Source organism: Macrosteles quadrilineatus, unplaced genomic scaffold (genome assembly GCF_028750875.1).
Source record: "Macrosteles quadrilineatus isolate MER2022 unplaced genomic scaffold, UCM_ALF_1.0 Scaffold_5__1_contigs__length_97177068, whole genome shotgun sequence".
In the NCBI taxonomy this organism is placed as follows: Eukaryota; Metazoa; Arthropoda; class Insecta; order Hemiptera; family Cicadellidae; genus Macrosteles; species Macrosteles quadrilineatus.
Genome location: NW_026542598.1, coordinates 43738813 through 43751964, shown reverse-complemented (window position 1 = coordinate 43751964; position 13152 = coordinate 43738813). Strand labels below are relative to the sequence as shown.

Sequence of the window (13152 nt, the reverse complement as noted above, 5' to 3'; positions counted from 1 at the left end):
AGATCAGAAAAATAGTTAAGGGAGGTGTTAACAAGTTATGAATACATCCGGCTCAAAGGACCAAATGTTGGATTAGGAAATGTAAAAATATTTAAATAATTATAAAAGTGTTAACATGAGCAAGAAAAACAATGTATATTGAAAAGTAAACAGAAAAATAACATATGATAAATAATTACACATATGATAAATAATCAATTAAATCGACAGGTCAAGGGGAAAAGAAAAGGTCTATGAAAAAGAAAAAAGTGTTTAACAGGAGGTATTTAAATCAATTTGATTGATATCTGTTTATGTACATCAAACATGCTAAGAACCTAATTTAAATTTTTGTAGATAAGCCCCCAAGTTCAAACTTACCAGGAGAGCCTTCAGTGAGCCTCTGGATGTGTGTTTGACAAAGTTGAGGTCCAGGTACCAACGCAGAGCAGCATCTGCGGGAATTTGTTGGGAGCTGAGCAGTTCTGCGGCGGCTTCAACAGACTCTGCGCTGCCTGCGTACAGTAGTCCATCCAGGAACAGGTTCCTACCAAGCAAACATAAATATTTTACATTCATACAACATAGTGAGTTTTTGAATCAATAATTGCAATAATAGATACATCTGATAAAATTACTGAAACTTTTAGGTAGGGCATTATTGACCACAAAATTTGCAATGTCTGCAAAGAACAGGCCTTGTGAATTGAAAACGTCATAAGCTAAACACAGAAAAACTTAAACCCACAACAAGATACCACAGTATGCTTTTCAGTAACAGTTCTAGGCCCTTGTCAAGGGGGGGGGGCTGCCAGGGGGTGTCCCACGCTATCAAGAATAGATGGGGGTTCAGGGGTGCTCCCTTAGAAAATTTGGTATTTTTAAAGCAGTTTGGTGACTTACTAAAGCCATTTTTAAGGTATAAAACAGTACGGTACAGAAACACCTTTGTTACGTTTTTAGAATAGAACATATTTCTAGGTTCATTTTTCCAGTGTCCAATGGGGGTGGGGTTTTGCCTCTGTAGCTCCCCCCCCCCTTGTCACCGCCACTGATGCCTTCATTCTGCTTTCCTTGATAAACTAATTTTTTACACGGTATTATCTCCCACTGGCAACAATTTTAGTATTGTTTTCTCATGAAAAATCCAATATTTGACATTTAGTTCTACATTTATCTTATAAAATGAACAGATCATCTTACTTGGCGGTCTTGCCCTGGGCTCCGTTGTAGACTTGCAGGATGTCCGCCTTGCTGCCTTGTTCGATGGTGTACACGAGGTGAGCAAACGACTTGGCTGCCTCAGCAGTAGCCACTGGCTCCACTGCTGCAGTAGCCTTCTGCAGAGCTGCATTGATAGCATCAGCATTCTTCACACCATCAGCGTCGTGAGCCTTCTCATAGAACACTACCTTGGGGCTGTTCACATTGGCTGTCAGGAAACAAACCATTAGTGTTGTGCCGATGGAAGTGAATTTGTTGGATATTTACAGGGAAGCAGTTGTAATGTGATGAGTCGAGTGTTAAGTGTACTCAAGTAGATCAATTCTGCTTCAACATGAATCACTCAAGTACTCTACCATGGAGCTGTTGACACACAGTGGTTTATTGAGACTCGATTCCGCACATATTTGGACTCTTATACCTGCGAATCGTAGCAATTCTGAAAACTAACCAAGTTTCCATTACATACACCCAACTTGAAATTGCAACGTAAAAAATCGTCTAGTGACGAATCCAAGAAATAGCAACCAAATCCAGTACTTTAGTATCATGGCAAAAGTATCAAGTCAACTTAATTCCTCAGTGAAAGAGTGTACTCAACTCGTCACATCGCTAGAAAAATGGTTAATATTCCAAGTCCCTCATATTTAAATCGTCATTCATGAACTGTATTTTAACTGATTAAATTGATTTGTAATTAGGTAATTAACGACTCACCAGGGATGGAGCCAGCGCCGGAACCTTGTAGGGCCAGAGTGTACTTGACAGTGACCTTGGCACCCGCCTCAGGGTTGACGAGAGGTCTGTAGACGTAGACTTCCTCACCAGCGGCCTTCTTCAGCACTCCTCCCTCCAGCTCCTGGTCGACCGTCAGCTGAGCTCCCAACAGCGGGGAGGTCTCCAACGCACCAAACTGTCGACAATCATGCGTTAAACACTTTGCTACGGTAAAATGATTTAATTTTAATCATGTAATTTGGTGTAATCACTTCTATTGAGATTAGTCTTTGACTATTGAGACAAGTGACTCGTTCCCATGTTTAAAGTTGTGAACCAGTTTTTTAATGTGAATGAACGTAGTTCAATTGAGCCACCAATTGAGTCTGCTGAAGTAAATTACTGTCTATTGTACAGCCTTTTTAGCTAACAGGAAAACTTACTGTAAACAATAGCATCTATCATGTCACATCAAAAACACACAACAAGAAATAGGCCTAAACAGAATGTTGATAGCAGCATACTCTGTCAGAAAATTATTCAACTATGTTCAATTTGAATAACAAATATTTTATATATCCGGTCCATATAGATGGGATCAGCTGATCTACATCAATCAGCTGATCAAATCTCAAAACCGAAACTTTTCCAGAGTTTTAATGGTTTTCAGATTTGAGATTCGGTTTTGACACATCACTACCACTCCAATACTCACACTGCTCTGCACCGCCTGGTAGGCCGTGGTGGGGAATGGGAAGTTGAAGTCTTCGCGTAACGCACATCTGTTGAGGTTCCTGGTCTTGTGGATCGTCACCTTGCTTCCGTCTTTGGAGAAGGAGAACTCGGTCGGGCAAATACCAAACACGTCATTCTGTGAAACAGTAAAGAATGATAACTTACTAAATTTACTTTGCAGCAGAGAATGACAATGGAGTTTTACAATATGAAAGTAATAGAACGTGCAGGGAATTCACCAGACTAGTGTGTTTAGAGAAGATGTTAAAGCAACTAGTGTGTCATGTTTTGTCTAGTTCTACTAAAAATAACACTATAATATCTTACATTAATTGCCTGACTCTTCTTTTCATCTTCTGCCTTATATTTCATCTCTCTTTCTGAGTAATATTTATAAAATGTACAAATGTCAATCTGAACTATTTTTCTGAATTATTTTTTCTCAAATTTCAAATTAGTTCTATTAAAAAAAATTATTAACAGTTTTTTCTCAACTTTTTTCTCTACCATACGATATCTGGGTCGTCGTCTGCTTCATCAAATTCCGTTGGCCAACTACCAATGCCTCTACGGACAATTTCTGTTGTCTAGCTAATTTTAAAATTAAACTGTTGTATCATTTTCAATAAACCCTGGTTTTTATTTAACTGTGTGTGGTTAAAAGGGGTTTTATCGTATAGTAAATGTAAAATGCCTATGTGACATAAAACATTCCATTGCAAGTGCCAACTTTATCTACAAGATACCTGTGATAATAGTATACTATTATAGTTTACTGCTAGGTAATAGTTTACTGAGAATCATATTATTTTAATTAAGTCGTAGTACCCTAACAAGTGAAATAACGCTGGAGGGAGAAATCATAGGTGACAAATATAATAGTGTTATTCCACCTATTACCAAAATACTAAGGAATGTTCCTGACTATTACTGAAAAGTAGCAGTTTTTCCATCTCTAATACATTCTGTGAGCTCACCTCATGTCCAGATTCAGTTCCTTGGTCACTTCGCTTGGCAGAGCTAAGCAGTGAGATGACGGCTCGCTTGATGTTGAGCGCCGCGCCTCGGTCCTCTGCTTCTGCGCAAACCTCCAACAACTTGCCATCTTGGTACGAGAACTTGACTGGTTTGGCGCACTCAGCGCTCAGTCCGTCGTACTTCTGTGGATTAAGGAAGGCATTTATAAGGTATACGTGTATCAATGTCAGGTTGATTGAGCTTTACAGCTCAAAAGTTAAGACAGCTTAGTAGCCTTACAGTAAGGAAGTGGTTAATTTTTTACCAAGTAGGGAATTTATGTTAGGTTATGATCCTAAAATTATAAGATTGTGTAAGTAGGCCTATGTAATTAATTTTACTCTGATTAATTACCTTTAAAATGTAGATCCTCATTTGTCATTTCTCATCTCCATATTCCTAATCATCCATGCTGAAATCCAGCTAATAAAGTTGCAAACTGATAATTCTTTCATAATGTTGAGATTGTAGCACAACGGATTGAGTTATCAAATAATTAAATAACTTACGTCATCAATCCATAAATTGCTGTGGAGTACGCGTTTCAACCATCAGGTCATCCTCAGCTCCACTGTCACTGGAGCTGAGGATGACCTGATGGTTGAAACGCGTACTCCACAGCAATTTATGGATTGATGACGTAAGTTATTTAATTATTTGATAATTCTTTTACCACATTACTCTTTGAAATGGTAAAAAATACAAAACTATTACAAATATTTATTATAATTACAGCAGACTCACTTATTCAAAAAATTTTTGTTTGAACTTTGGAGGGTTCTGTCAATCATCTGCGTATGCGTATTATGACTCACACACATTCATTTTTGTCTGTTTTCACAAAACTAAATAAGTCATAACCTTTGTTGGAATTTCCCACTTGATATATCAATCACAACGATGAAATGATAAAAAAATTCCTAAAAATCTCTGATAGGTCCAAATGTTCCAAGACTATTTCTCACCTTGCCGTCGGGGCCAGAGACTACGACGTTGGACAGTTTGAGCACATGTTGGCACTTGGACTCGGCGAAGACCTCGGCTGTAGCTGAGAGACCGAGAGTTGTTATAGCGTTGTCTGAACCGGGTAGAGTAGTGGTAGTCGAGCCTTCCAGTTGGTACTTGTAAACATTGCCTTCCACAAACGGGCCACCAACTGAACAGTACACAATTATTATAAACTATAGATCGGCATCTAATGAAACAGTTGATAAGTAAATAAAACAAGTTACGAGCGCAGTGAAAAATAAACGTTTATACCTTTGGCTCACCAGCAGAAAAGTAATAGAAATGTTGGGAAATATGAAAAAGATGGATAACTGAACTTATTCAAAGACAAACATAGAAAACCTCAGTTGAAAAAAAATTAAACAGGGAGTTGGAAGTGGTTACGGATGAAGAAAAAAACTATGGTAGTAAGAATGAAGAAGTATTGGGCTGAAAAAATTAAATACAGTAGACTCCCTCTTATCCGGACACCTTTTAACCGGACATCGGTTTAACCAGACTACACTCGTTGAAAATGACATCTCTTTAACCGGACAATTTGTATCAGCACATCGGTTTAACCGGACCAGAACAGCAGGAATTGGGCGGTACTGAAACAACTGTTCTCATGGGAAAGATTTGAGACCAGTGATCACGTGTCTAAATACAATGCTCTCCTAAATTTAAGTCAAATACTGTATACAGTATGAATTTAAACTGTCTGTTTTAACGAGTTTTTGGGGACGTCGGATTAACCGAAAGCCCCGTTATCCGGACTGGCCTCGCGGTCCCGAGGAGTCCGGACAAGAGGGAGTCTACTGTCAAATAAAAACCTGACATATAACCCGACTAAAGTAATCCAATGCAGGACATAAAATAAAAATAATATATAAATCTTTACAAATTAAAATTGGAACCCAACTGGGGGCATTTTTATTTGTTGAATGATAAGTGTATAAAAGTGAAACATCTTGTGTAGTTGTGTACTGTATCTTTAGCCAGGATTCATTAAAGGCCAATGATCAAGAACAGCTGGGTAAAGTTTCGAACCATCTACTGACATTAACAGAATTGAACCAGCAACCTTTTGATTATAATGTGAGTGTTATGAATACTCAGCTCCTCAGCTGAGTAGCATTATACATTGATATACAGAATCCTCAAAAAGTCCTGGAACATTTTATTTTTTGAACAGATGCAGATGGAACAGATTTTTAGGTGTAGTGCTTTTATAAGCAGTACACGCGTATAAGCAAAGTATCGTTTGCTTTGCTTATACGCATTACACCTAAGAATCTACTTTTGAAGAAAATATCATATTCACAACAAACTTGGGAATCCACGAGAAATGGGAAGGAAATCATAAATGAGAGAGGGTATAAGTTGAGTAGCACATTTTAAGGTTGGGTTTGCCTAATAGAGGCCTTCAATTCAGTGTATGGCTTGATCTATGCTCTCATTTAACATTTCCTTCCAACCCATTGTAGACAGTCCCTAGTACAATGGGAAAATTCATATTTGATTCAAAAAGTAGATTTGCAAGTATATCACTTACTTGCAAAGCCTTGTAGCTAAGATCTTTCACTATTGATAAAACTAGACATTTCATCCTCATGTTAAAGTTGTCGTTGGTTTTTAATCGAAATAGTCGTAGTAGATGTGAGCCACCGACAAGATTGTGCTGATCTAAATTACTAATTTATGTCGAATACGCAAACTTTTTTACCAGGTCAAAGTAGTGGAATTATTATGAGCTATAGCAACTATTATGACCTACAAACTTGGTCGGCAACAAAAAATACGGTAGAAAATAGAATTTTAGACATGCATTCTGTTACTGGTTCACACAATTATGTCCTTTTTTTGAAAAAAAAATTGGCGATAGATGGTCTGTATAGATGGGATGTCTACTTCAGTATCCAGTAGTCAATGCTAAAATGCCCTTTCTGGACCTTTTGAAGGTATGTACACATTTTCGAAGTGTATAAGACACTCTCCATATCAGATATGAAAGGGGGTGGATATTTATTATGTACCTAGATTGTGGTACCAGTTACTTATGTGTTATTTCATATGTCTTTGGTTAACTGATCGGTGTCAATTTTAAAAATCTACCTGATAAAAAATAAGTTTTTTTTTTAAACATTGGTCTTGGGTGCAAAAAAAAATAAAAATCTAGATCCTTGACACAAGGCAGTAATACTTCATCTGAGCTGTTGTGTGTTGTATTGAGTGTGTGCTGGTTATCAGGGAAAAAAATTTATGAAGTATTTCAAATTAATTACTAAACATTTACATCATTCCAACAGATTGTCCTTATTTAAGATACTTCTGTTATGCATAACACTAGAAATGTTTTGAATCAGTTATCAATCATTGAGTTGGGGACGCCACCTAGGTGTGTATTTTAACCCAAATATGAATGAAGGATGAGTGCAGAATGGAGTGAGATGATCTTTGTAGCTTTGTTACTGACTAAGATCAGCTGTTTCATTAGCCATGATCATTTGTTTAAAGCCCAATGATCAGGAGCAGCTGTGTCCAGTTTTCAACCATCAAAAAGCTACTGACTTTTCTCAGGATCGAACCAGCCACCTTTTGATTGTCATTAAGAACATTCACACAACAGTTGAAGACATACTTCAATTATTTGAATACAAGGTTAGGGAAGTAAAATTTACTGAAATCAAAAATACATTTTCATTGAATTTAACTTGGGTACTATGGCAAGTTTGTAATTAATAGACAGACTTTTACCTTGTGTCACATCCTTTTCAAGATATATTCATGTAACATCAAAGTTTGGCCCCGACATAAAGTAACTTATAAAAGCAGGGAAAACATAATGTTTATGGTTGGCTTTCAAATTAACATAATTTTATCTGTTATTCATTCTTGAAGGTGTTTATATCACTACATAACAATTAGTTGTTTTCAAAACTTAAAGCTTTTAAAATTTTATTTAGGGAAACAGATGGTTATGGTGACGGTAACTAATAAAAGAAGTGGCTTAAAAAGTTCAAAAGATTTTCACCCTAACGTTTTGACACACGATGTGGAGGTACTACACTCCCAAAATTAAGTCTGTACTTTTTTGTCCTAGGATGCTAGGCACAATCCCGGAATTGTTTTTTCACATTACTTCAGGCTAGACCTAAAGTACCAATTTGCGGCATTATCACTTTGATAAATCCATTCGTGATTGGCGGGATTCGAACCCAGGACCTCACGGACCAAACTCCCGCGCTCTACCACTAGACCAACTCACTCCCCCAGCGAGCATAATTGATCTGTACTTAACAATTATACAGTCGAAACAATTATAGCTTATCGATATCAATGCAAACATTTATACTGAAGTGGATAATCATACAAGCTGAATGGTCACTACTATTTTTACTATTTGTACTTACCACCTCTGCAGCTTTTACATGTTGGTTCTGAAACAAACAAAATTGAATGTTAGAAACCAAAAGAGAATAGTTTCATAAAATTACCGCGGGATTCCTACTTAATCATTGCTCAATTTAAAACAACCAATTATTTTTTAAATAGAGGATCAAGCTGGTTTTTTATGGAATTGCAACACAGTCATTTTAGGCTTTATATATTAACATGGTTCCTGAACAAGTCTTGTCCATGATCAACAATCAGCGAGTGAATTAAACTATTTGGTTTCGTTCAACTCATTTTAAAATTATTTTTTAGAAGTTGCATTATGTAAATGCTTTTATGCTGTAAAAAAAACACACCTTATTAGATTCCCTGTAACAGCAAACCTAAGTACTCATAAGAATTAGAGTTATTTAAAAATAAAATTAATAAGACTATTTTAGGAGAATATTATTGTGAAAATCCAACCAGGTAAAAGGAAATGGCTTATTCTGCAGGTTTGCTGCGGCAGAGGTATTACTATTATACCTTTAGAGGATCAATGACCTATTCAACAATAAGATGGGTAATTCACTTTGAATTAATATTCCTAGATTTTTCAACAATGCGATAAGCAGTTACGTAATCAATCTTAAGTAATTTGTTTTTCAACTTCCTTGGCAAAATTCCAGAAAAAATTGCACAGACGGAGAAAATAATGACCTACACTCTAGTTATCATTTAGAGTTCAAAGTCAAGGTTAAAAGGCAAGTGATAAATAGAAATCTAGTTAAAAATTGATTTATGTTGAAATGGTCAGTTGATAGCATTTCTCTGATTATTGAAATACTAATCATACAGGTTATGTATATAGGTTTACTCTTTATAAAAATATATGATTGAAAAAGGACAGAAGTTCCGGTTACAAAAACTACATAACAATCTTAAAATGGAGGACAAATTATATTACTTTCTTTGTTTCTTTGAGCTTGCAGATTATGGGGAAATAAATTATTTAATAGAAGAGTTTTATTACTTTCCACTGTTTTTTTTCACTATCCTACTTTTATTTATCTGTAAAAAAAATCCCATAGGTACTTATTTATTTATTTTCAGTTGTAATTAAAGACATGATTATGCATGTATCTATTTCTAGTAAAAAAATGTTTTGACCTTGGTTTAGTTTCATTCAGATGTTACATTATTAATTAATCTGTTGTTTCATACTAATAGTTCTTAAGAAAGAAAAAGTTTAAGGATAACAAGCTGTGTGGACAAGTAAAAATGCCAGAGACTAAAACACATACAATCTTGTTTATGAAAAATTAATATATGAAAAAAATAATAGTCAAAAATATTATGAATGAGTAATTGTTCAAGGTAATTTTCACAATATAGTAGTACTTCTTGCAGTCCAAATTAAAATGAAAAATCTGAACTTCCAATATACCTAATTGCAGAAATTCCAGGAACTATCTTTAAGATACATTTTATAAACTTTATAAAATTTTCATTGAAACTTTATTTCTTGACCATTTGCTGGTAAAAATAAAAAATATATATCCCTAGAGAAATTAGAAATAAAAAAGATAAAAAATTAAAACAAAACTAAAACATTTCTTAATGATCATGGCCATTTATTCTCTAGTAGAATTTTTCCACCTCCCTCAAGAATACTAGACATTAAGGAAACAATTTTTATATAGAAAGTTGTATTTTTTAATTTTATTTTTAATTTATTTTTTACTTGTATTAATAAAAAAATCGTTGACACTATTCAAATGCTAAATGCATCTAATGTATACTACTCAACAAATAAAGAGATAGAAATTGAAATTTCCAAAACAAATTTAAAAACAACAATATGATCAAATCAAAAATTCTCTATTTTTTTCAATGTACAGTCACTTAATAAAATAGTGTCAAATAATGTTTAAGTCTACTTACAAATTAAAATAGAGATTATTGGACCGATGAGAAGAATTACAGAAAATTAAATTGAAATAAAAATGTTAAAGACTACTTACTTTGACATTGCTTTAACTACGTTCTTTTTGTACTTCAGTATTCATCCAGTTACTAAAGATAAATTTATCAAAAGATTCTTCTAACTTTTATTGAAATTTTTTTTAAATCAGATTCATTCCTAATGTTTGTTGGTAGCGCAAATAAAGACTTAGTGCCCATGAAACTTAGCCTTCTTTAAAAAAACTTTAGATTGAATGGTTCAACAGGTCTACTTAATCTAGGATGTTTATTTTTTAATTTGTAAATCTACCTACATTTAGGAATGTGTATAAAAGAATCATTGTTAATTTTAAAAATGTTGAGACAAAAAATAAATAAATTTAATACAAAATGCCAAAAACATAAATAAAAATATTTATGCATGTATTTAATATACAACTGAATATAATTCTCAAACCAAACAAATTATTGAAATACTCGCCCATTAATGTATGAAATAAATTAAAAATGTCAATGACAATGTTACTATAATAATAGTTATGGAAGTGTTATTTAATTTTTAAGTCAATATAATTTATTTGAATTATTTCTGTGCTTAGTAATTGCTTTTTCTACAATATTATTCAATTTGACTTTTTATTTACAATTTTCCTGTCTAGGTACAGGGTAAAAATAATTGGTTTGTCCCAAATTTTGCTTATTCCTGAATCTATTTTGACAACTTTAAATAGTAAAGCATTTTATGGTAGCCTTGTATTTGACACAAGGCAGTGAGCTAATTTCTAAACTCTTCAGTTATGTTGTCATACAGCTTAGCACAAGGCGAGTACTATAATAAAAAAAATGTACTCAATGTGGAATGTGGAATACAACTAGACTAAGACTATCTATTTCCCAAATCAAAAACAATAATTAAAGAATATTTTTTCACAATAATTAATTACAAATAATTTTTTTTATTTACCTGCCCGAGAGGTGATGGCAAGACAGAAGAGCGTCGCTATCAATAAAGAAGAAGTCCTCCACCGCTTCTCCATGTCGTGGCACTGGCTAACAGGACTCACTGACAGCGCAGGCAGGCACTGCGGTAACTATATAACCTCTCAACCACTGCTGCCAACTGCAAGTAATTATGTAATTCTCAAAGTTCAATTCTCAAAGTTTACATTTCCCTGATTCTGACAAGGGTGGGGAAGTATGTGGTAAATTCTTTGTATGTTTACTTCCAAATTAAAGGAGGTGTATTTTATTTTTGCTGTTCAGATTATTGCTATGTCCGTTTATTGGGGTAAGATTTTTAGAGCATGAATTTGGTTGGCATCAGCAGTAATATATTTTTCTGCTACCTCTTCAATACTTTCATAGTTACTTTCAATTATCACTTTCCACTGGAAAAATGTGTAAATAATTTTTAAATATTTTGTATGTGATAGTGATATTCTACTAAGCAATATTTAATTTTATAATACAATTTTGAGCTACGAAAAATAAAATAAAATACAGCAATCTTTTTTATGATTCCAAGGCTGGTTCTCTAAAGAAAATTGTTTTGTCTCAAAACTAAATTATTTTATCTAGTAATGACACAAATTTATAAAACCCTCTTTCCAAATTGGCATTCTCAAATTTAACAATTTGTGCCGTAAGTAAATTGTTTAAGAAAACATTCAAATAGCAAAAACAATTTTAAAATACCCCTTTCCAAGTTACTCAATGGTTTAAAATCATTAATTAGTACTGAAAGTATCTGTCAAAATTAAACTGAAACACACTAGCAGTTCAAGTAGACTAATAACTAAAGCTATTTAATGCATATTTAATTGAGAACTACTTAAAAAAAACAAAGCGCTTACTTTAAAAAAGTTCTTGAAGACTATGGATCACAAATATTTTCTTCTCGCTGGAGAAGGGATTGAGCATTCTCTGTTGAAGGGAGTCTGCAATGCTACTGACCAATGGGATATGCAAATCTTGGACACTGAACCTTTGGTTTGTTAAGCACATAAACTTATCTAAGACATTTAATCATCGTTTTTCTAACTCCTTGTCACTCACAGATTAAGACTTACAAGTAAACAGATCCAGGAACTCTTCTGAAATCTAGAGAAATTTGCAAAAGCAAAGTTAGAATATGTTGACATTTTATAGGATGAAATGCTTGCTAATTTAAAATGTGGGGTGGCTTTTGATAATTTTTTTTATAAATTAGCTGACATGTAAATCTTAAAATTTAATTTCTTTAAAATACAAGTTTTATAATTTTATACATTTTTTTGGAATTATTACTTTTTTCTATTCTTTAAATGTTGCGACTCCGGTGTGAATATATTAAATCTTCGCTGAGGCATGTCGTGAATATCAGATGACAAATGATGACAAAAATTATGTTCCATGTCATATGTGTGCGAATAACGGTGCACTTTTTTGATTTTTTTTTTGACAATCTTCAGCAGAATATAACTACATAATAGGCACAAAAATAAGATGGTACATAAGGGATTAACTTAAACAGGTATGTATACCATTTTCAATTTTAATTGGTAATTCAAAGGCCATATTATCATGAAAATATTTCAGTATTATGTCAAGTTTTTCTACTACGTCATGGTTATTTTTGCTTTTGGATTCCTTATCAATTTAAGCTCACACGATAACACTGGCAACCATACAGTTTCGCAGTAATATGATTTTGATAAAAGCATTGTGCAAAGTGTTATGACCTCTTTGTTTCCACTAATAGGTTTGTTTCCAAGTATTCCAATGAATGTTCAGGTTTCTAATTCATAACAGATTTGCTTTTAATTCTACTGCAGATAATAAAGCAGGAAAATACTTAAATTGTCCTCAACTTATCTAAATTCATATTTGAAATCCCAAACGTCAACACCACAATAGTTACATTCAGCTGAACTCTGAGTTATCTTTAGTGTAAACAAAAAAAATCAACTGGAATCAAGGCCATTAACAGTAGATTAGTTTCTCCTCCTATATATAGTATATGGAGAAAGTATTGTTTTTGTCAAAATTTTTGAGTGAGTTTGGGTTGGTATATCAGTTTTTGGTTCCCCTGAACCCAAAAAAGTAGTTTACAAAGTGATGTCTGTCTCTATATGGATGCGCACAGAGCGACCACACCTGTGGTCCAATTTTTAT

At 33.8% G+C, this 13152-nt stretch overlaps 1 protein-coding gene across 1 annotated transcript in view; it reads right to left on the bottom strand.

Moving 5' to 3' along the window:
* Positions 1-11103, bottom strand: part of LOC128995066 (apolipophorins-like) — a 59897-nt gene extending 48794 nt beyond the window's left edge. The window contains exons 1-8 of the mRNA XM_054419945.1: positions 10964-11103; positions 8073-8099; positions 4638-4828; positions 3633-3815; positions 2636-2791; positions 1921-2116; positions 1183-1411; positions 361-526 (exon numbers count right to left, since the gene is read on the bottom strand). Coding sequence (XP_054275920.1) covers positions 361-526; positions 1183-1411; positions 1921-2116; positions 2636-2791; positions 3633-3815; positions 4638-4828; positions 8073-8099; positions 10964-11036 — 1221 coding nt within the window. The 5' untranslated portion in view covers positions 11037-11103. The remainder of the gene's footprint in view (positions 1-360; positions 527-1182; positions 1412-1920; positions 2117-2635; positions 2792-3632; positions 3816-4637; positions 4829-8072; positions 8100-10963) is intronic.
* Between the last annotated feature and the right edge of the window lie 2049 nt (positions 11104-13152).